At 45.3% G+C, this 22,922-nt stretch overlaps 3 protein-coding genes across 14 annotated transcripts in view; 2 read left to right on the forward strand and 1 right to left on the reverse strand.

The window, feature by feature from the left end:
* Window positions 1-441: 441 nt before the first annotated feature.
* HIF1AN (hypoxia inducible factor 1 subunit alpha inhibitor) lies at window positions 442-9,461 on the reverse strand. The gene is made up of 8 exons (XM_043475736.1): window positions 9,254-9,461; window positions 8,737-8,987; window positions 5,912-6,060; window positions 3,248-3,393; window positions 2,414-2,520; window positions 1,937-2,000; window positions 1,602-1,712; window positions 442-753 (listed from the first exon to the last, which is right to left on the reverse strand). Exons 1-8 carry the CDS (start codon window positions 9,428-9,430, stop codon window positions 709-711), a joined length of 1,050 nt encoding a protein of 349 aa, XP_043331671.1. The 5' UTR covers window positions 9,431-9,461; the 3' UTR covers window positions 442-708.
* Window positions 9,462-11,255: 1,794 nt separating this feature from the next.
* NDUFB8 (NADH:ubiquinone oxidoreductase subunit B8) lies at window positions 11,256-16,769 on the forward strand. 2 transcript variants are annotated; one of them, XM_043475738.1, is made up of 5 exons: window positions 11,256-11,426; window positions 11,779-11,905; window positions 13,414-13,513; window positions 14,112-14,267; window positions 16,583-16,769. In XM_043475738.1, the coding sequence occupies exons 1-5, from the start codon at window positions 11,402-11,404 to the stop codon at window positions 16,673-16,675; spliced, it is 501 nt and encodes a 166-aa protein (XP_043331673.1). In that variant the 5' UTR covers window positions 11,256-11,401; the 3' UTR covers window positions 16,676-16,769. The 2 variants fall into 2 exon arrangements, with proteins under 2 accessions (XP_043331673.1, XP_043331672.1); XM_043475737.1 differs by having other exon boundaries at window positions 11,359-11,517.
* Window positions 16,770-19,824: 3,055 nt separating this feature from the next.
* The window catches only part of SEC31B (SEC31 homolog B, COPII coat complex component), a 41,069-nt gene continuing 37,971 nt past the window's right edge, over window positions 19,825-22,922 (forward strand). For 4 of the 11 annotated variants that reach the window (XM_043475731.1, XM_043475728.1, XM_043475730.1 and 1 more), the window contains exons 1-2: window positions 19,832-20,110; window positions 22,645-22,731. In XM_043475731.1, coding sequence (XP_043331666.1) covers window positions 22,653-22,731 — 79 coding nt within the window. In that variant the 5' untranslated portion in view covers window positions 19,832-20,110; window positions 22,645-22,652. Of the gene's footprint in view, window positions 20,111-22,644; window positions 22,732-22,922 lie in introns of all 11 variants that reach the window. The other 7 variants (XM_043475724.1, XM_043475722.1, XM_043475729.1 and 4 more) reach the window with 7 other exon arrangements.

Below are 22,922 nucleotides of genomic sequence, written 5' to 3' on the forward strand. Positions count from 1 at the left end.
GTTCGTTTGTCCCAAGGCGCGTTTCTGTGTATGGCTTAAGCTTGAAGGTCCAAGCTGGAACCCTGCCTAATGCGCTCTCCCAGGAAGCTATTGAGGCTCTCAGAGGGACGCCTCCCCCTCCCTCTTTCTCCCATTAGTGTCCCCGTAGCACTTCTACCAGCCTAGAGCCTTACTCTGTGAAAACGGGGAGGGGGCAGACCGACCTCACAGACAGGACAGCCCTGGGCCCTGTAGCCCAGATGTGGGGGCATCCGAGAGCATCTCCTCTCTCTCAGGCTGAGGCACTGAGGTTGCAGGAGACAGAGCCGAGAGCCAAAAGTGGCATCCTGACCCAGGAGAAGGGAGCAAGGAACAAACACATACACACGTGTGCAGGCACACACACGCACACACACCCCGAGGTTGACAGACTAACACACAGACATGATGACAACCAGAAGCTGGGGACTCCACACACTGAATGCAGGACTTTAGGGGGCAGAGAGGGAAGGTGCTGGGGCACAGAGGCAAGGTAAGAAGTCCCTCCGAATGGGAGTGGAGTGCCAACCACCCTGCCTTGCCCCAAACACCTGCCTCCAGGGCCATGGCAAGAGTCCAGTCCATTAAGTGCAGCGTGCAATACTAGCGCTTGGAGTCTCCTGTCCTCATCAATGAAGCGGTGTGGACGGGCTAGCAGTCACCTGGCAGGAGGCCTTGACTCCTGGCAGGCTAGTTGTATCTGCCCTTGATCATTGTGTTCAACAAGGGCCCCACCTGTGGAAAGACATGAGGAGCCAGTCAGAACTGTCTGTCCTCTAGCCCCAGAGCAGGACGGGGTGTGTCTGGAGACATTGACGTCCAGCCAAGGGCAAGGACAAGGCTTTCATTCAATCTTGTAAACCCTCTAATCAACTCTCTTCCTGGAGGTCAACCCAGTGTTCTTGGGCATGGTCCCCTCCTCTGGGTCCATGTTGGATTACCTTCCCTCTCACAACACCCTATACACATAAGCAGCACCAAACTGACAAATAGACGGTCAGAGGAGCTAACACTCCCCAGACACCTCAGAGTGTCTATCTGCGTGTTTCGTAAATGTGCCTTAAGAATCTTAAATGCTTCTTTATCCTGAAAGGATCACTTGCAATTGGGGCTGGTGCTCTCCTCCCACAGGTGCTATGGATGCAGAGGCTATCCACAGGACAGAGGTAAAGAGCATCACAAATACAAATCTCCCCCATTTATGCAATGGGCCACTGGCACACCTGTGTGGGAAGCAGGTCTCAACATTACCTAGAGCAGCCTTGGCACAGCTGGGAGCATGCCAGAAGATGCTTTACTGCTCGCTTTCCGTTCCAGAAGAATCCCCTCAGGGGTCCCCAGCTGGCACACAAGCCCCATGAGGAACATTACTACTAGCATGGAACAGATTACAACTGATCTGCCAGTCAACCCCAGCTCTCACCAAAAAATTAGAATTTTCTGAACACACCCATAACCTCTATGAAGAGAGAGGACAACATACTGAAACAGATGAGCAAGAGAGAACAAGACACCAACCCTGACTTCCCCTGGTCACTCTGCCCACTGAGTCACAGGAGTGCCCCTCTGGGGTAGCCACATACCTCTTGTGGGTTCCCCAAGGCCTCTCCAAGCATCTTCTCAATGTTCCTCATGATGGCCACTTTCTGATGGGCTTTGAGAGGATATTCAATCCTCTTAGGAGTCGGGGCCCCCTGCAAAGTAAGCAGCAGCTCAGGAATGTCTTCAGCAGGCTCCAGAGTCACCCACTGTGCCAAGCACCACCCTCTCTTAGGAAACCCGTTCAACCCCAACCCTCTTCATCTCCCCAAAGACCCAGTAATCACTTCCAGGACAGCCAACCTCCCTGCCCTACCCCGAAATAATTCATCACACCTACCTCACCCCACTCCCATCTAGAACAAAAAACCATAGTCACCTTATACCAGAAGTTCACAGTGATGGTTATCCCCCCATTTAGTAATGACTCTATGTGATGCCACCTGCAAGAAAATAAACAGGTTGCTGTTTGCCACCAGTACTTTTCAGAGGGACGGATCCTCTGAAACTAGGTAGAGTGCAGCTAAGGGATGTAAAGAAGACAGTATCTTCACACTCATCCTATCAAACACACCCTGGAGCTAGAGGGAGTGTGGTGTTTGGTCTTCAAATACCACAGAGCCAAGCCTCAAGCCTCTGGGGCCTCTTTGGACCAGAGGAACTGTTATCTCGTCTAGAGACAGTGTTGTCATTTCCCCCACATTAAGTATGCCCATCATCTGGATATGCCAACCTTCCTGTACATCACATTAAGTCCAATCCTGCCACAACTCAAAAGAAGGAATATGGATAAGGCTTTCCAGGGAATCGGAAAGAAAAGCTCCCCAGAAGCCCCCAGTCCTAGCCCCATCCTCACCAGTACATTGGGATGTAAAGAACATCACCGGGGCCAACAACTGTTTCGTAACCAACCACGTTCTGGAAATTGGGAAACCTCTCGTAGTCAGGATTGTCAAAGTCCACCTGAGAGGTTCAAGAGGAAAAAAAAAAATCAGTCAATCACCAAATTTTTATCTGTTACTTTGGTAATCAAGAAAGATCCCTTAAAAAGTCTTGAGAATTTTTTTTTTTAATCCAGCAAAAGACACAATACACATTAAACATATGCAAACTCTCTCAGAGAATGACATAAGAAGATGGGCACTGCTGAATGTTAAATGAATACTAGGCTTTTAAGGAATTAGGACTCATCTTTCAGCCAAACTTTCAGAAACTTTCTCCCAAACACATATTCTAACCAGCAAAGACTCCTACACAAGGCAGCTAAGCAGCTTTCTCCTCAAGGAAGAAGAGGAGCTCTCTGGTTGGCCACAAAGTCAACTACATACCTCACTGAGATCCAGAAAAGACCTTAAGTGACATATCTCAATTCTATTCATCCTTCTTTTTATCAAAAAGAAGTAGCATCTGTGACAAAAGTAAACAATCATAAAATCTAATGGAGACATACACATTTTGTTTCATGAATTTATAATCCAATCAAAGAGAATAACCAGAGCCCACCAGCATCAATGAGGGCTTTGCCCTGAACATCTGGAGACTGGCACAGGGGCCAGGAATATGTAAGCTACATTGTGAAACTGTCCTCTGAGTTTATCCAAACCTGGCATACTGCCACAGAGAAGGGGGACCAATGCCCATCTTGGACCTCAAAGGAGTTCTATACCCTCCTCGGATCACACAAGCTCACCTGGCTCTGTCTGTCACAGGGATGATGAACAGGATACGGGTAGAGGCACTCAAACTGATCCGGAGGGAACAAAATGCATCGCTTATAGCCTTTTATCTGAGCAAAGAAGTTCTGTTGCTCATCATAGTGAGCAGGTGTCACATTTCCTATAGGAAGAAAGACATTTTCTTATTCAAGACAGTAGCTCTACTCACAGGATGGAACACAGGCTTCAATGTTACAGAGAAACCTAGTCTGCCCTCTCAGCAAAAGGTTCCAAATCAAAATCAAGGAGACTATAATCACAACTCATTCAATTAGGTGTTACACTTTTTAATAGGTGATAGGTCTAGTAGCAAACATCACTGGCTAAGGGTTCACCATCAATTAGCAGAGTAGACTTCCTTAAATGACGGCTGCTGCCCTTACTGTATACAACTGCACATCAAAATGATACAAGCATGACAAAATAATACACTCCATACAGCTATGCCCTGCTTTTCGGAAGTTCACTTTATACCACTTTGCTTTTACCAAGGACCTATATTTGCACCTATTTTGCTAACTGAAAGAAATTCAAAGAGAATTTTCATTTTTACAAAGAAAAAGGCAAAAGTATCATTCAGTGTTTGCTCTGGAGTGAGCCATTACAGAGGCAGCGAGCACGAGCAGCAAGAGTGGCACTGCCAACCTCCTCGCCTGGAAACTACACTCAGCATCAAGCCACCACAGCTCTGATTGTGTCTGTGAGCATCTGTGCTTTATCTCTATTTATTTTGTGCATCCGTTAGCAAGATGTGCCCTAGAATAATTGCTTCTTTGTTTTACATCATCTTGGCTTATAGAAGGTTTCAAAGGGATGGTTTGCTTTCAGACAGCTAGTGGGAACCTGTACTTGTACTCTTCTTGACAATGGCACAAATTCAAGGGAAACACAAGCAAGAGTTAGAAACAGTTGAAATGACTGGTATCGGCAATGCATACATGCTCTTCTTTGACAGAGTTAACCAGTCTTATTAAGTTGTATATATGTACTTGCTTTGGGTAGCTCTTCTGGAGCTCACCAGGGGCTTTCCTGGCGGCTTAGACAGTGAAGAATCTGCCTGCAATGCAGGAGAGGTGGGTTCGACCCCTAGGTCAGGAAAATCCCCTGGAGAAGGGAATGGCTACCCACTCCAGTAATTTTACTTGAAGAATTCCATGGATAGAGGAGCCTGGTGGGCTACTGCCCATAAGGTCGCAAAGAGTCGAACACAACTGAGTGACAAACACTCTCTGGAGCTCAAAGATTCTCTCTGGAGCTCAAAGATTCTCAACCTTTGCTCCCACTTCAACACACCTGTTGGACTGCAACACTTCTTTAAATGAACACTGGAGCTGTTTATTCTCATGGGAGCCGGGGGAGCATAACAAACTCCTGAAGAGTGTTGTGTACTCCGAATAACGCAAATTATCTAAAATGCCATCTTGAATTATCTGCCCTTGTGTATGCATGCTCCTCTTTTTAACTGAGGCTGCATCTGACAGTTATAAAGAGCCCCACTGTTTCTCTGCACAGTCCCTGAGAGCTCAAGGGACCTCTGCAGGGCATGGAGTTTAGAAAACATTCCCCAGTCTGCCTGAGGGGGCCAAGACAGCCACTTTATTAGGTGCAGAGTCCATGTACATTCCTGAAGAAGACTTGCTCACTTGTCTCTACCTGCTCTATCTGCTTTCTTGCCCTCTACCACAGGATAGAAAGGCAACATTCAGAGTCAAGTAAATAAGAACTGGCTCCTGGTAGGTCAACCAACAGTTAGCTTCAAAGGGGCAGGCTAAGGGTCAATTCATAAGCTGCAATACTAGAAGCTTTCATTAATACTAGCAGTAAAAGATATAAATCTGGAGAAAAGACAATCAAAGGGGAAGAAGAGACTTCAGAGCCTAGTGGTGACTCATAATGAGTAATTACTGTGCTTCCTTGTTCAACTCAATTTACTCACCATTTACAAAGTACCTCTACAATGACCCTGGCACTGAGCTAGTGACAGAATTGAGACAATGACCCTGGTTGGTAAATAGGTTTCTTTCTCCTCATTGGAGTTTAAAGGCGTCTCTTTTTAATTAAAAAAAAAAAAGAAGTATTCAAGTATTTGCTTATGTACGTGTAAAATCTTCTAGCAGGATACAGAACCAGCTAACAACATTTGGTGCCTCCAGGGAGGGAATGGAAACTGGGAGGCTGGGAAACTGGAAAGTAAGAGATTTATCACTACATACCTATTTATACCTTTTGAATTTAACTCCAAAAATGTATTATCTGCTCAAAAGGTAAGTTCAATTTATATTTGAAAAATATTTCTCTTCTACTAGGATAAAAATCTGCACACATATCAAACAGAAAACAGCAGAATTTTAAAGAGATCTCCAGTATCTGAGTATATGTATCCACAAAGCTGAGGAAGGGAAAAGGGAACTTTCTTTTTAGAGTGACTGAAGCTAGTTTAATGATGTAACATATTAATCTCATTGAACCTTCATAGTCAATTTTAAGGTATTACTGTGCCTGTTTTACAAATTAGGAGACTGAGGCTTAAGAAAGTTACATGACTTGTTCAAAGTCATGGATCGAGTAAGTGGTGGGGAAAGGATCAGAAATCAGTTCATATGACCCCAAGTCGTGCTGCTTTCTGAAAGATTTCTTACCTTCCATGCCAATAAGCAGCAGGTTAGAGGTCAGCTGACCCCAGCCACGCTTTCCCTGTTGCTTATTAATCCAGTTCCAGTTAAAACCCAAGAAGTCCATGACAATCTTCCTGCCGACAGTATCATTGAGTGTTTGCTGTAGATACAACCTATGTTCCCCAAAAAGAAAATCCCATTAGTGCATGTACACAGTGTCTGTGGCATGGCCTCCCTACACCTGGAAATTCAAACCCAAGCCCATACCAACATTTCTAAGAAAAACAGCTGCAGTCATGAACTCTCACAGAGCCGAATCCTCTCCTATCCTTCTTTGAGCTCTGTTCAACATCAAATTTTTTATTTTAAAGAAGTGATTCTTGGCTTTTCTGGGTTACATTACGAATCTTTTATGAATCCAAGAGGGGAGAAAAAAGTACCCAAGGGAGGTTCCCCATAAAAATGCACATACACTGAACTTTCATTTAATTTCATAGATTCCTCAAAGCCTACCCATAGACCCTAGAATGACGACTCAGCCTGTTCCAGAAACTCTCAGGGCCTGAGAGGTCTCCTTTGGCCTCCAACAGCCATTGTGGCAGATTGTATTCCCTCCTTGTGAGAGTTATTCTTCTGCACCTCCTTGAAGTAAGGTTTGCTTATCTAACTTCTTTGGCCACCAAGCTGTCCACAGAAGTGACTGGAGCTGCTTCCAAACTTTAATTTTAAGAACCAGTACACACTACCACCACATTACTTTCCCTCGGCCACAGCAACTGCAAAGTTTCAGATAGCAACTGCTGGAGCAATTCTGGGTCCCAAAGTGGAAAAGATGACCTAAGAGAAGAGCCTCCAGGTGACCCAAGATGGACATGTAGCATGTGTGAAAAATAAACCTTTCTTGCTTCACATTGCTGAGTCCTGGAATGAAGCCTAGTTTATTTTAACTGATTCAGCCACCTATCTGTAGCAGCCATCTGGAGCTGAAGGAAGAAACCTCACTAAACTTTCTGCAGACTCAGGGTCCCTAACACACCTGAGGAAGGTAAGAAGTTACTTAATACATATGAAAACCCAAACACAGTTGCTCAAGTCCCCAAAGAAATATTATTTAGGAGGCAAACATGAAGGAAAAAAAGTAATGGTGCTAAGAACGTCATTTCAAAAGGCTCAAAGGTATCTCAGTGCCTGATGATAACCATGATGTTTTAAAGCAATCTTTATTAAAATTTTGCTAACTTGAAAAGAGCTACCTGTGTGGGGACATGGAACCCTCAAGACTTGAATACAACCTTGGAATGCTCCCCAGAGATTATGAAGTACGTATATTCACACAAATATTTCTCAAGTAACTCTGAAAGACTGAGAAACACTTCCCAAACAGGAATCTAAACAATTCCTCTGAAACCTTAACAGTAAATGCTCAAAACAGCTCAAAGAGGATCCTAATACCCTTTACCTCAGAATCGTAACAACTTGTATCATTATACAATGGGGTTAGTTGGTGCTAAGGTCAGCTGGTAGGGAAAAATCTGCAAACAGTAAAGAAATTTTCCTTAAGTCATCCACAAAGTACAGACTACACTCCTAGCTCACATTTACGCAAAATGTTCTCACTATGGGAAACAAGAACCCTAAAATGACTGAGAAATCAGAAGACTCATATCTTATCTCATGCTCACTGTAGTGTGTATGTTCACCCAACAGATTTACACTCCACCAGCATCATCTAAATCAATCTTTCTTCTCAATGTTGGTTGTGTGTGTATGTTTGTGTGTGCATGAGTGCACACTGTGGTAAATTTGAGGACATTAATGCATGAACGGATTCCACTGCAATAGTCTCTACAAGACATAAAGAACAAATCTATTGTAGTTCGGGTTCTAGAAACTCTTTTGGTCAAAGTTCCAACATTATGACAATAGCTAAGAGTTAAGAAGACAAAAAAAGGGAGGGGGGAGGGAGGCAGATATTTCAAATCCTTTCACTCTGCCACATACTGCTAACAGAGTCTGAAAGAGAAATGGGGCTGGAAACTGAAGAAAAGCCCCGGGTTGGGCACCAAATGTGAGATGGAGATAGTCAATCACCATCAAGTACTCAGTGACAGCAATTCCCCAGGAGCAAAGTTAAAGCAGGACTGAATGCTGTCTGAGAACTATATAAGAGAAGGTCCTCATAAAGAGAGTTAAAAGGGAGAGATAAGTCACTCCCCTATGTGTGTGGGTGTCTTGTGTTTGCTATTGTCAATATAATGCAGAACATCAATATTCTCCCTACCCTCACCTATTCAACTTTTCAGCCTGCGCTGCCCCCATTCAAATATTTTAGGACAAAGGCTGCAAACCTGCAGTCTCAGGAAATTCACTGACATTTTAAACTGGCCTCCTGCAGCATTTTAAAAAACTTGAATTAGCTGCCCACATTTAAAGCTTAAAAATTTTTTTAAAATAGAAATCCTGATTTCTAGCTTCTCCTGGCAGGACGTGGGGGAGGGAATCAGACTATCTGGCAACCCTGGGGTTGCACTCCAAAATGGAAACAAGAGTTAAGTAATGACTTCTCACTCTGAACAGGGCATATGCCTTCAGCTTCATCAGAGCTTTCACCCAAACCTTGACTCATTTCATTCACCTACTAGACTCTGCTGCTAAGTCACTTCAGTCATGTCCGACTCTGTGCTAGGCAAGTGTAATTCTCACTTTATGAAGACAACAAATTTGAGTCACACTTCAAGTCTAGTCATTCCATCATCCCTCAAGCTAGAAAATTCAGCCTCAAATAAATACAGGAAAGAAAAATGGGATGCCCTAGATTCAATGGGAAAAGCCATGATCTCAGAACTTACCTCTCTTCACCTCCTCGCTGCTGTATATCCTGCAGTTTCTCAACAAACTCATAAAATTTCATTTCTTCCCTGTTGGACCTTGGCTTAAAGTTCTGGAAATTAGCCATCTTCTTCTCATCATAGTACAAGAACTTGTGGGTGCTGGCACTGTACACGGAGAAGTCACCGTTGCCAATATTTTCTTGCAGGTATTCAAGATCCCATTTTAGTGCAGGATACACAAGATTTGTGTCAGTCAGCACCACAGGCTCCTAAATGGAAAAAACAAATCAAGTTGTCCCAAGGAGCTGGTGGGTTCTCGTCCCAAGATTCCAACTATTTCCCAACTTAAAAGTAACTTATGTTAATCAGCATGAACCCCGCAAGTTCCATTTCTCCTCGCTTTCCTCTCCATCCCCGCTTAAGACCCTAGTCCACAGCCCGGCTGGTCCCTTCCTTCTACCACCATTCGCCTTTGACCTCTCCTCCCAACCTGGTCCCTTCCCCCTCCCGCTTCGAAAGCGGCTCCGCCCCCTACCTCATTCTCGATAAGCTCCTCCGCCCGGGGGTCGCTTTGACTCAAACGCGGGATGGGCCGGGTCGGGAAGGTGTAACTGCGCAGTTGGGACTCATCCCAGGCGGGACCAGGACCTTCAGCCTCTTCCCGGGGTTCTCCAGGGGCCGAGGACGCGGCCTCCGTTGCTGTCGCCGCCATCTCTACCGCTAGGGACGGCCCCAGCGGAAGCGGAAGCTGCTCCTATTCCGGAGAATAATACAACGGAAACCATAGAGATAGGCGGTAAGAGAGAGCGGCCCAGAGAAATTAAGAACGCCGGCCCGAGCCCTTTGGGAGTGCCTCCTAATGGTAACCGATAGCTCTACACTAGGTAGAGTTTAGGTTTCTAAGACTAGACAATTATTTCACTGACTAGATTGGGCTAACCAATTCACAAAATATTATTGCTTATGCGTCCAGGCCTACACAACAGGCAAAGAAGAAGGCAAGTTTAGTGAGGCATTAAATTTTACCCTGACGGATAGGGGGAGACACAAACTTGACCCACCTAAGGAAGTCAGAAGGAAAAGCAGTTGTCCAATACATAGATGTTGAGCAAAGTTTGATCTGAAGCCCTCTGCAAAAAAATATATGGCAACTTGAATTCTTCTGAAATCAAAGGCGGTTTTTTGTTTTTGTTTTTGTTTTGCTTGGCGCCATTTGATTTCTCCATCTCACCTACTTAAAAGGCATTTTTGCCTTAGTCCAACTCTGTTTCTCGGCTGAATTAGATCAGGGTTTGCTATTGGTCGAGTGCAGATGTCACCCCCCCCCCCCCATTCTGAACATCAATTAGTTGCTCATTTGCAAGAGGGCAAGTTGCTGTAAAGTAATTCTCCCCCAAATTTCATATACTGAAGAGTATTTATCAGTTTTTATTGCTCTGATATATATTGGGGAATGTCTATAATAATAGATTCTACTCCAAAACAGTGATCACTAAAAGTTCCTGGAAATATGTGCATGCATATACTGTAAATTATGCAAATCATACCTGTGTAAATAAAAGCATTCATATGCCAACAATAATGCCCCTCCCATTCTTTTGTTGGACTGTAAAGTGAAGTCGCTCAGTCCTGCCGGTCTCTTTGTGACCCCAAGGACTGTAGCCTACCAGGCTCCTCTGTCCATGGGATTTTCCAGTCAAGAGTACTGGAGTGTTCGCCAATTGTGGTTCGGCTCGAAGTGTGTTTATCCGAGTCTAGCAAATCTGAGGCGGGTTCAAACAATAGGACTGGTTTTATATTTGTTGGGTTGTGGTGACTGAGACATGCGGATGTAAACACGAGACTGAAACTGAAGAACCATTTGGGAGGCGAGGGATAATTCCCTGGTGGTCCAGCGGTTGGGACTCCTCGCCAAGGGTGCGGGTTCAATCCCTGGCCGAGAAATTGGGCTCCGCCAGCCGCGCGGCCGAAACAAAACCACCAGTTTTGGGGGCCAATTTGCCTCTAACTGAAGGAAATAATTAATGTAGAAAACAAAACATGAACAAACAAGACCAAGCACTAAATTTGAAGAATGATCACGTTTGAAGATGGAAAGAGGAACTGCCACTGAAGGAGAAGAACAAGGCAAGCAAGCAGCCAGAGAAGAAGATTCTCTCTCTTTAGTCGCTAAGTCGTGTCCGACTCTTGCGACCCCATGGACTGCAGCCTGCCAGGCTCCAAAGGATTCTCCGGGCAATAACACTGGAGTGGGTTGCCATTTCCGTCTCCAGTGTATCTTCCCGACCCAGAAATCGAACCCGGATCTCCTGCATTGCAGGCAGATTCTTTGCTGACTGAGCTATGAGGGAAGCCCTAGAAAAGAGATTAAACAGGCTCATTTTACTTATACAGGTCCTGAGGGAGGTGGGTCAGCTATCCACCCGAGATGCTCAGGTTCCGAATGCCCGCTATTCTGGGATGCGTCTAAGTCAGCAGAGGGAGAAAAGGGAGTCAGCAATCAGAAATGTCAAAGCAGTGACCCGCTTGTTTTTCTGTCCTTCCCGCCTTGCCTCTCAGCCTCTACGGATCCGCTCACCAACCCTCTGGCTTCCCAGCACCATTTAAGCCCCGCCCTTCCTTTAACAATTTTCTCCCTAACCGCGTTTGGCCCGGCTCAGGCGCCGTGACAAAGTCTTTGCGCATGTGCGGGGTGAAACGGGAAGAAGGTGAAGATGGCGGCGGCCAGGGCGGGGGTCCTGGGAGTCCGGTGGCTGCAAAAGGCAGCCCGAAACATGGTGCCAATGGGTGCACGGACAGGTCCGCTAGAACGGGCGAGGCCTCAGTGTGGGTGGGAGGGAGGGGTGCCTGAGGTTTATTGTGTTGGGCGCAGAGTGGATTTGGTGGGGTACCACGGTCGCCGAGTTCGGGAAAGGGCGGAGGTGGAGTTGGGATATCCACAGAAACGGAAGGAAGGTCTGCTGGTCCCTCGAAGCCTCGGGCTCTGACCTTGAAGCCTGAAGCCTTTAGAGTGGCAGGAAAAATGGGGCCGCTTCTGACTTGCCCTCGTCTGCCCTCCAGCCTCCCACATTACCAAGGACATGCTCCCGGGACCCTATCCCAAGACCCCAGAAGAACGGGCTGCTGCCGCCAAGAAGTATAATATGCGGGTGGAGGACTACGAGCCGTACCCAGATGATGGCATGGGGTAAGATAGGGTCTGCTCGCACCCGGGTAGTAATGGGAGAGGTTCGGACTGGGTGGGTGGCTCTACTCTGACCCCTTTCCCCGAACCTTTTCGTGACCCTTCAGAGTCAGTGGTGTGGGTACTTTTCTCGGTGGAGAGAGGTGGGAGGGGATGGGTGAGCAGCTGCAGTCGAGAGGACTTTAATTTTCTCCTTGGCTCGGGTTGTTTCCTCAGATGAGGAAGCTGAGGTTTTAATAGCTCCCTTGAGGACCCCTGAATAGCGGGAACCTTCCTTGGTTCATCCAGAGCGCAAGGTTTCATTTAGATCGAGCATCTGCTGGGCTCAGGTGCTGTCTGTCATCCAGGCACGTGACCAGGCTGGAGCTGGACTCCTGTCATGAGAACCTTATTTGTAGATAGAGTACTCTATATTTATATGTGTATATTTCTTTTTTTTAATCGTTGCTGTTAGCGTTGTGGAAATCTTAGCAACTTTAAAAGGTTAAATAGCTAACTCTTACTCCAGTTGATGGTTTCCCCCCATTCCCCATAACATCTCTGGTTAATTACCTGAATTGATTACCGTCACCCTCATTTTCTTCCTAGCATCACTCTTTCAGCGGTGGTTTCAGCAGCTCCTATTCATCTTGTTGTTTTCCAATCACTTCCTGTGACACATGTCCTAGTTGTCATCATTTCCTATGACTTTTTTTTTTTTTTTTTTTTTAAATTTCCTATGACTTCTATTGTGTTGTGGACAAGAGCAGCCTCGGTAGCAGTCTGTATAAGTTGAACCTGCACTTGCTGGTGAAAAATCCAGCCTATCACGTCCATAAGGTGCTTGAGGCTTGAAGATACATGTCAGTTTTGTGGTTGAGAAACAGTTGCTATGAAGAGTGCTTCTGTCATCTATACCTTTTTGTTTTTATTCCAGTTAACTGGGCAACCTAGGTTCAGACTCTAAACTTCAGTTTCTTTTTCTGTCTACTCAGGAAAACAGAGTGATTGATTATTGAATTCCCTTCCCTTGCTAACATTATAACATGGCGTGACTTTTTTTCTTTTTGTTGAAAGACGATAAGAAAAGCTTACATATGTTAAATAATGTTTCAGAGTTTGACATGAATTTTTAATAACAATTTGGACTTCTGCAGTTAGCGTTGTGCTTAGTGAGTGAAAACTGAGATTTAATAAAACAATAAAATAGCAACTATTTTATTTTATTAATGATAATTTTGATACTGAAAAGCATTCAGGAAAATTAATCTCTTTTATACCATTTGCAGGAATGTAAATTGCCACAGTTTTTCTGGGGGGATATTTGGGATATTTACCAGCCGCCCTTTAACCCAACATTTCTCAATATGTGCACCACAGGAAAACACTGAGATCTTGATTGGAAGGTTAGTTCCTCTGTCCTTTGGGGAAAGCCATTATCTTGTCACTTGGTTTCTCATCTCAGAGCTGAGGAGGCTGTGCATTGTCTGAGGCTCTCAAAGCCGTGTCCAGAAGTTCTTGCTGTCTCTCAGGTATGGTGACTATCCGAAACTGCCTGACCGCTCACAGCAGGAGAGGGATCCATGGTATGACTGGGACCACCCAGACCTGCGGTTGAACTGGGGTGAACCGGTAAGAGAACCATGTCCCATTTGCCCTTCCTTCTTTTTCCCTATGTCTTCTGTAGAACACATGGCACTTTTCTGCCCAAGTGGGCTTTCCTGGTGGCTCAGTGGTGAAGAATCTGCTTGCCACTGCAGGAGACATGGGTTTGATCCCTGATCCAGGAAAATCCCCTTGAGAAGGAAATGGTATCCCACTCCAACATTCTTGCCGGGAGAACCCCATGGACAGTCCATGGGGTCGCAAAGAGTTGGACATGACTTAGCGACTAAACATCAACAACACGAAGGTTTTTCTGCCCAAGGAAGCAGGGTCAAGTGCTCTGAGACCTAAGCTTCCCTGTGTGTGTGTGTAGAATAGGACTTCTGAGAATAATCGAAGCTCTTGAGTTGTGAATGTTCATGATTGGGACTGTCTCTGATCAGCCAAACCCAGACATAAGACAGCATCCAGTCCTATGGTCCAGAGTATCTCAGATGTGGCTCTCAGAATATTGCCCAGGGCAGGAGAATGCCTTTCAAGTCTTGTATGAGGCTCTAATCACTCTGGACTGCCTGCCTTTTGCAGGAAGAGCAGTATGTGACAGTGATCTGCCTTTCTGTTTCAGATGCACTGGGACCTGGACATGTATATCAGGAACCGTGTGGACACGTCCCCGACTGCTGTTAATTGGAACCTCATGTGTAAGCACCTCTTCGGGTTCGTCGCCTTCATGCTGTTCATGTTTTGGGTAGGGGAGACTTACCCCGCCTACCAGCCTGTGGTGAGTATCCGAGGAGTGCTCCCTCGGGCACACTTTCCTGAGGGAATGCAGTCTCTGGAGTAGAGATCTACCTGATACCAAGCTTGGCTTCCTGGTGAGGCCTATAGAGGGCCTTAGCTACTGTCCTGGAACAAGTACTAAAGCATAGCTTTTGACTGTATCTTGGGTCAGTCTGAGTGAGAAGAAACTGTGGGACTAGGTGAGGAATGAGAATGAAGAAGCCAGCTAGCCTTTAGAGTTGCCCTTTGGTGAAGTGTACTTAACACCATATTTCAGCAAGTGATCTTTTAAGGTAGAGTCCAGGAATCTCAAGTTGAAAGCTTATCCTTTATTGGTGTGAAGGGCATTTTCTATAGGAAGCAATTAACGTGGACAGTTAATTTTAGAGAACATGAAGGACACAGCAAATATACTCTCTGTATAGAACAGACTTGTTGCCAGGGAGTGCACATAGGGCTGGTATGGGGAAGGGATGGATTGAGAATTTGGGATTAGCAGATGCAAACTAGTATAAATAGAATGGATAAACAACAAGGTCCTATTGTAAAAGCACAGGGAACTATATTCAATATCCTGTGATAAACCATAATGGAAAAGAGTATGAAAAAATGTGTATACACACACACACATACATAACTGAATCACTTTGCTGTATAGCAGAAATTGACAAATATTGTAAATCAACTAAATTAAAAAAAGAATGAAAATATACTGTCTAGCTTTGAGGACATTTAATTTGGATAAGAAAATTTAGAGATGTGACGTGAGCAACATTGGAACATATACAGGAATTTGGCACAGTTTTTGTGTTTATATGTGCATAGTGAAAACATGTGCTTGTGCTGTTAGGGAGGATTATGCTAGATGCTAAAACATATATTTTTAGATGATGGAGAGAAGTTGAAGAGAACATTTGGGGGAAAAGAAAACAGAATGGAGGAAGAGGACAGTGAGTTAGCTGGAGTGGAATAGGTTTATAAATAGCTCTCCGACAACCAGCTGCACCTGGGGAACTGCTAAAAAGTCAGATTCCTTAGCTCTTGGAGAGCCTAATTCAGTAACTCCACAGTGGGGTTCTACAATCAATATTTAACAGGTTCCCAGGTAATTTTGATGTGCTGGGAAATCAGGTGTGGAAACTGCTGTGTTAAAAATATTGTGAAGTACATTTGATCAGTTTGGTTGGGCAGCTTTTATTGCATGGCTGAGAGATCTGGACTTGATGGTATAGTAATGCATTAATTCAATAAATGTTTATGAAGCTCCTGTCATGTACCAGGTACAGAAGGTGCTAAGGGTTGGGAATACACTGATGACTTGGCCTGCCTCTAGGAAGCAGGGAGCCATGTTGGGATTTTGAACAGAAGAATGCTGTAAAGATGCCTAAGTTTTTAAAAGATTAACCTGGGAATAGTCTACAGGGCAGACTGTGAGAAAGGTACTAAAAGCAGGAGGCTGCCCTGTCTCCAGTTGGCTGCACAGTGCTACCTCTGCTGAGATAGGCAATGTCCTAATGGTAGCTCGTATGTCTGTGCACTGACACAAGCCTTCCTACCAAGCCCCAGGGGCCCCAGGCTGGAGAGTGCGCATAGGGCTGGTGTGAGCACTAACCACTTCAGGAGAGCAAGAAACGCAGTGTGGCTCCTCCATTTTTCAGTTCTGTAAGCACATCACCCTTTTCTCCTCCCCTTGAGCTGTGTTCTCTGACAGCTGTTTGTTGGTAAAGCCAGCAGCCCCTAAAGCACGTCCAAGCTATGTTTCCTCTGTGCTTTCCCCCACTACTGCTCCTGCACGCCTCATTTGCTAGGCCACTTTAGTGGTGGAACCATTAGAGGCTGAGTGACTTAAAGGAGATTGAGTCTGTCTCAACCCCGAGAGAGTGGGATGGATGGATGCATCGTCTCATTTAGAAAGCTTCCCTCATGCTCTCCCTTTCTCTCTCCCTCCCTCTCCCTCCTTCTCTTTCTCTCTCTCTCACACACACATACACTGTAGGCACCATTTCTCTTACACACACACACAGACACTCTACCTCTGTAGACACCCTTCTCTTACACACACACACACACACACTCTGTCTCTCTCTCTCTCTCTCTCTATTTCTGTAGGCACCACTTCTCTTACAATCTAAGCTTTCTCACTGCCTTGGGCTGAGCTGGGAAGAAGAGTGCTGTCCCTGCTGTTCTGGCCCAGCTGGGTCTGACCAGAAGCTACCGTGTACCTGTTTACTGTGTGTGATTCTTCACTCGGGGTAGGCTGTGGCCAGGTGTTGGCTGGATATATGTTGTTCTTGCTGACCTGTGTTTTTTCCTTAGGGGCCAAAGCAGTATCCTTACAATAATCTGTATCTGGAACGAGGCGGTGATCCCAACAAAGAACCTGAGCCAGTGGTTCACTATGAGATCTGAGGAGGCTTCGTGAGCTTTGTGTTCCTTAGCTGACTCCTTCAACTGGAGAAATTTAACTTTAATGAAACCCGTAATAAAACTTAGTGCTGTGGTATCTGTGCCTCATTTCCCCCGGGAATAGCTACTGCTTAAGCATGACTCATTTGAAAAGACCCTGATGATGGGAAAGATTGAGGGCAGGCGGAGAAGGGGACCACAGAGGATGAGATGGTTAGATGGCATCACCGACTCAATGGACATGAGTTTGGGTAGACTCCGGGAGTTGGTGATGGACAGGGAGACCTGGCGTGCTGCAATCCATGGGGTCGCAAAGAGTCGGACACAACTGAGCAACTAAACTGAACTGAAGCATAAGAAGATGTTGATTTGTTAATTTTGTTGGGAAAGGTAGTTGAGGGCTCCAGTTATGTTATGGGTAGCTCCCCATTTACAGGGTTTTCGACTTCTGCAGTTGGAACAGATTTATTTCCCATAAAAAAACTTTTTAATAATAATAGTTAGCGGAGAAGGAAATGGCAACCCACTCCAATATTCTTGCCTGGAAAATCCCATGGATGGAGAAGCCTGGTAGGCTACAGTCCATGGGGTCGCAAAGAGTCGGACATGACTGAGCGACTTCACTTTCATTTTTCACTTGCGGTGAGATTTGTGAAATTGCCTTAGAGGAAGCTATCAAGTATATGATACAGATGAAGGGGTTTTGTTTGAAAGAATATTAAATTTTACTGATACCCCCCTCCTTAATTAAAAAAAAAATAGTAGTTAGCTAAAAAATGTATACTCTAACATGTTTCAAAATACTATAGGATAAATAGGTGTTCCAGGACAAGCCTAGGGCTGTGATTGCCTCTAATTTTGTATGTATCTCTTATAAGAATATGTATTAACAACACAGCATTGTAAATCAACTATACTTCATTTTAGAAAAAGAGAATATGATTCCAAAGCAGCTTCTGAATCCTAGACTGTTATAAGTTGACATTACCTATATTTATGAATTAGAGGATAATCAGAGTTACTACTGAAACTATGCTTGGCTTTCATTACCTTAATGATTGATCCAAGCTCTTATAATAGCCTTTAGAAAGAGAAAAACCATATTTTTGAGGGTGTATGTCAATGCATCTGTTAAAGAGAACCAATTTATGTTCTTTTCTTCCCTTTAGGGACATTTTCTTAAATTACAATGATACTGCCTAAAAACCTGTCCCATAAAAAAGTATACATTCAGCATAATCTGTGGAAGTGAGTCCATTCATGGTAGATAAGGGGTCCTTTACAGGTGTGAAGACAGTGAAAGACATGAGATCAGGGAGTGGGTCTGCTGAAATGCCTCTCTTTTCTTTTTTGAAATGCCTCTCTGAAGGCCTCCACTGCTTTTTATATGTCTTCATTCTCTGTCCTTTAGAGCATTTGATAACCATTTAACAAACGTCTGTCTGCCTAATATATATGACACTGATAGGCCTTGGGGATATAAAATTGAACAAGAAAATAATTGCCTTCAATGAGTTACCTAGAAGAGAAGACTAGCATTTATAAAACAAGGTGAAAAGAATTTCTAAAATGTCCCAGTTGCAGGAAGAGTGGTTGTTTGTTTTTTTTTAAATCATGTCCTACTTGAAACTAACCTTATGCCTTTGGTTCAGATTTCTTTCAGAACACTTCAGTGACACCTTGGCCTCATTCCCTCCTTTGAGTTGTTGCCTGAGGTTCAGTTTTCAGTCCTGTTTGTTATCCACTGTTGTGCTGAGAAATTCAAGAAATAGTACATAAAAAGAGTGGGCAGGCACCACCAGTACCCTATGTTCTTTTCTGTTCTGAGTTCAAAACTCCCATATCCATGTGAAAAGGAAATCTAGAGCTGTGTCACAAAGACTTGGGGCCCAGTCATAATCAGCTCACCATCTTTGGAGGTGTATCAGACTGGACTACAGTAGAATTCATGCATTATAAGTTTTGAATCAAAATAACTTAGGTCTAAAATCTTCAGCTGCCTACAAAACATTTTATTTGGAAATGCCATAATTCCCTCAATCAATAGATATATATGGTCACAGATACCCCTGCCAACTGTTTACCTATATCAGTCACAAGAGCCTGTTCAGCTATTACAATCTGTTAATCCAATCCATCACCTGGTACCTGAATTGTTCTGTTAGTCTCCTAATTTGATTCCCTGCCTCCAGTTCTGTTTTCTCTGTAAGGGGATCCATATTGCTAGTGATATAATCTTACGGCATGTTGTTCAGTCACTAAGTTGGTTCCAACTCTTGCAACCCCATGGGCTACAGTCGGCCAGACTCCTCTGTCCATGGTATTTCCCAGGCAAGAAAATACTGGAGTGGGTTGCCTTTTGCTTCTCCAGGGGATCTTCCCAACCCAGGGATCAATCCAGCGTCTCCTGCATTAGCAGGCAGCTTCTTTACTCCTAAGCCACCGTATCTACCTATAATTTTCAGTAACTCCCAATTACCTGCAGAGTGGAATTAGTATTCCACAATCTGTAGTCAGCCCACTTTCCCAACTGTGGCCGCTTTCATTCACAGTATGGGAAATGCCAAGGTGCCTGTCAGTCTGTTGGGCCCTTTTCTCCTTGTTGGGACATCAACTATCTTCGTCAAACTTCAACATGTAACACCTGTCTCGTCTCTGATACCTTCCGGGTAACCCCTGGTCTACAGTACCTCGCCCTCCGCCCATCTACAGCCCTTGGGAGAACCAGTTTTTGGTCCGCCGCAGAAAGTCACTCTGGTGTTAAGGCCTGTGCGGGCTAAGTCGTTTCAGTCGTGACCGATTCCGTGTGACCCTATGGACTGTAGCCCGCTAGGTGCTTCTGTCCACAGGCTTCTCCAGGCAAGGATACTGGAGTGGGTTGCCATGCCCTCCTCCAGGGAATCTTCCCAACCCAGAGAAGGAAGCCTCGTCTCTTATGTCTCCTACATTGGTAGGCGGGTTATCGCTAGACCCACCTGGCCTCGATTGCTTTTCACCTTTTCAGCTAAGTGGATTCCACAGAGCGCTCCTGGATCTAGGACCAGGTCTTTTCCGCTTCAATTAGTATTTTTCCCTTTTCAGAGGATACCCCCGGAACCTGACTCGAATACCCCAGAACTTTAATAGTCGCGGGATCTGACCCACTGCATAATCACAGGACAGATGAGGGAAGCCCCATTAAAAGCTACATTTCTAAGAGGGAACGTTCTCCGTGGGTTGTCCGGGTCTCGGGCCTGGCGTCTGGCGGCGCCTGTGGGCGGCGGTGCCCGCGGCCTGGACTACTTTTGGCCCTCCGCAGCCGCCGTCCACAGCACCCGCTGAGCTCCAACGCCCTGAGGGAACCGGCTCCGACTCCAGCTCTGCGACGCCAGACCAGTGAGCTGGGCTGTCCGCGCAGGTTGGTTTTCCCCGCCTGTCCCGGGCTCCTGAGAGCAGAAGGTGCGCCGGGGACCCAGAGCGCGGTTCCTCTCTCGCGAGAGGGGGGGGGCGTTCATCCTCGGCGGAGACCCCGGCCCACCCGGCTCTCTCCCGGGGGCTCCGGCCGGTGTGCCTCTCAGGGGGCCCCAAGATGCCCGCCCTGCTCTCGGACTGCAGCCGGCTCACTCTCCTTGCGGCGCCCGGGCCCCGCAGCCCGACGACGATCTCTCTCCAGCGCTGCCCTCGCACGTCCCTCAGCAGCCTTGGGCCCTGACCTGTCCGGGGCCCAGAGTCGGCCGCGGGTCTGTGCGTCCCGCCCGGGCGAAAACGCCCGTCCGTGCTAACGCCGGTGAGCCGCGGGGAAGGCCGACCGTCCTCCAGAGAGGGAGTGGACAGCCAAGGAAGGCTGGCTTTCCCCCTTCACTGCACCAGTGTATCCAGCTCTTGGTTGCATGATCCATAGCTCTCCCCACCTTTGACGCTCCCAGGCCCCGCCATTCTGACTGCATCGGGGACCATTTTTGCCAACAGTTGTCTCTGAACAAAGTAGATGACAAGCCTATCTTCTCAATTTGTAGGCTGTCTGGGATTTAAACACTATGGAGTTTACTTTAGACTGGTATAATGGTTAAAAGCAACGGGCTCTGAAGGCTGGTTGGGGTTCACAGCTTGGCCTAGCTAGTTTTCTTCCGTGTAAAATGGGGATAGTAATAGCATGGAATCATTGTTAGAATTAAATGGGAGGTGCACGTTAAGTGCACTGAACTAATTATAGCTCCCACGTAAGAGATCTTTCTCCAGAAACGTGAAAATAATCTTGACCAGCAGGTGGCACTGGTGACCGTATAGTATGATGTGCAAACTCGTCAGAGGAGTCCTGCTGTAGCCTCAAGTGTTTAGAGGTGCCCGGAAAGTCTTGGTTGAGTTGGCAGCCCTAAGCTTTCTTCAAGCTGAACAGTACATTCGAGATTAAAAAAAGCTTTTGTTTTTGTTGGTCAAGACTAACCTGGCTGTGGCTTGCTCAAGCAGGTCACAGTGGGTCCCAAGTTTACTCCCTGAAGCTCATTGTTTTTTTGTTTTGTTTTGTTTTTTTTAACTTTCTTGCTGCTTTACTAGCCTGTTGGAATGGCACCTTGAGTATGTGTTAGAACTGGTTTGGAAACCCAACTTAAAATAGATGTCTGCATTCATTCATAAAATATTATTGAACACTTACTATGTGTTAGACATTGTTCTAACACTAGGTATAACATGGTGAACAAAGCAGACACAGTGGTAGCTTTCATGGAGTTTACTTATTAGTGTACAACACCAACAATGTAGATGTAAATGAATATACAATTACAAATTGCTAAGAAGCAAAAAATACTATTTTGGACTGGGTGACTTACCTCCTTGAGGAGGTGAGAAGCTGAGCCCTGAAAGATGTGATAAGGAACCACTTATTCAGAGAATGAAATAAAAAGCTTCCAAAGTATAGCAAACCTAATTTACAAAGCTCTAAAGTGGGGAAAAGCCAAGAAACTAAAAGACTAATGCAGATGGAACCCAATAAATAAGGGGGAGAGTAGCAAGAGAGGAAGTTGAAGTGGTAGTTGTGAGCAGGGCTAAAGGGGGTTTGTGTCTTGTTGAGTGTGATAGAAGCCACTGAAGAACTTTAAACATGGAATGCCAAAATCCTATTTTTGATTTTAAAAGTTTACTCTTACTCTATGCAAAGAAAGAATTGGGTGATTTAGATGACCAGTAATCTAGGTGATAGATGATAGTGTCTTCAAATAGAGTAGTGGTGGTGAAGATGGAGAAAAATACTCTAAGATTTATTTTGGAGGTAAAATCTGGAAGACTTAATGATGGATTAGAAGGGAAAGAGGGAGAAGGAGGGATCTAGGGTGATTTGCAGGTTTTGAGGTTGAGCAATTGGCTGTTTGCTGAAATGAAGAAACCTGAAGGAACAACAGATGAAAGGGTGAGATGGTAGAATAGAGAATTCCATTTTAGACAGACTAACTTTTAGGTATCTTGACTATACCCAAGTGGAAATATTTGATTAGCAGTTGTATATAAGAACTTGTATAAATGGCAGTTGTATAGAAGAACTTGTAACTCAGAGGAGAGATTTGTGTTGCTGATAGAAATTTGGCAGTCATCAGCATATGGATAATGTTTAAAACCAAGGGAATGGATAGAGTGACTGAGATTTTCTGGTTTGATGGTCATCATCACCATTGGGCCTGTGGCAACCAGTGTGGTTCAGTATCTTTTAGGATTTAAAGCACTAGATTTCAGTAACTGGGTAAGTTCAGTTCAGTAGCTCAGTTGTGTCCGGCTGTCTGTGACCCCGTGGACTGCAGCACACCAGGTTTCCCTGTCCAACTGGGTAACTGAATTGTCATTACAGATCTGCAGTCGATCATGTATTTGTCACCCTGTATTGCCCTCAAATACTCCATCCTATGGTGGAGCGAGAAAAACAGGTGCTCGTGTCCACAGGTATTCCCTTGATCTGGCCCAAAAGCTTGTGGTTTCTACTGTCACTTTTCTGCCACCTACAGGACAGACAATGAAGCTGAAGGAGCTTGAGCGACAAGCCGTCCAAGTTTGGAGCCCAGCCAGCCAGTACCCTGTGTATCTGGCCACAGGTATGGTGTGGTACTGTAGATGACGATCCACTGAATAGGTTGAAGGGAAACTTAGTATCCAGTGTTCTTGATTGTGCTTCAGAGAAAGTTTCAGAGTCATGGAAAGGTGGGGTTGACTAGCAGCATAAGCAAGGGGATATTAGGAGTTTTGGTCCCTGGGGACAATCTTGGATTATGGCTCAAGGCTAAGC

The sequence above is a fragment of the Cervus canadensis genome, chromosome 8 (assembly GCF_019320065.1).
Source record: "Cervus canadensis isolate Bull #8, Minnesota chromosome 8, ASM1932006v1, whole genome shotgun sequence".
Classification (NCBI taxonomy): Eukaryota; Metazoa; Chordata; class Mammalia; order Artiodactyla; family Cervidae; genus Cervus; species Cervus canadensis.

What these genes read in the sequence shown, in the direction of transcription:
- NDUFB8 (XM_043475737.1), top strand. Translation starts at nt 11,433, where the DNA reads ATGGCGGCGGCCAGGGCGGGGGTCCTGGGAGTCCGGTGGCTGCAAAAG. An exon ending in GGTTGAACTGGGGTGAACCG is followed by an intron (nt 13,514 to 14,111) that starts GTAAGAGAACCA and finishes TTTCTGTTTCAG; the next exon opens with ATGCACTGGGACCTGGACAT. An exon ending in ACCCCGCCTACCAGCCTGTG is followed by an intron (nt 14,268 to 16,582) that starts GTGAGTATCCGA and finishes TTTTTTCCTTAG; the next exon opens with GGGCCAAAGCAGTATCCTTA.
- HIF1AN (XM_043475736.1), bottom strand. Translation starts at nt 9,430, where the DNA reads ATGGCGGCGACAGCAACGGAGGCCGCGTCCTCGGCCCCTGGAGAACCC. An exon ending in AGGAGCTTATCGAGAATGAG is followed by an intron (nt 8,988 to 9,253) that starts GTAGGGGGCGGA and finishes TTTTCCATTTAG; the next exon opens with GAGCCTGTGGTGCTGACTGA. An exon ending in CCTGTGACAGACAGAGCCAG is followed by an intron (nt 2,521 to 3,247) that starts GTGAGCTTGTGT and finishes TGAACCTCTCAG; the next exon opens with GTGGACTTTGACAATCCTGA.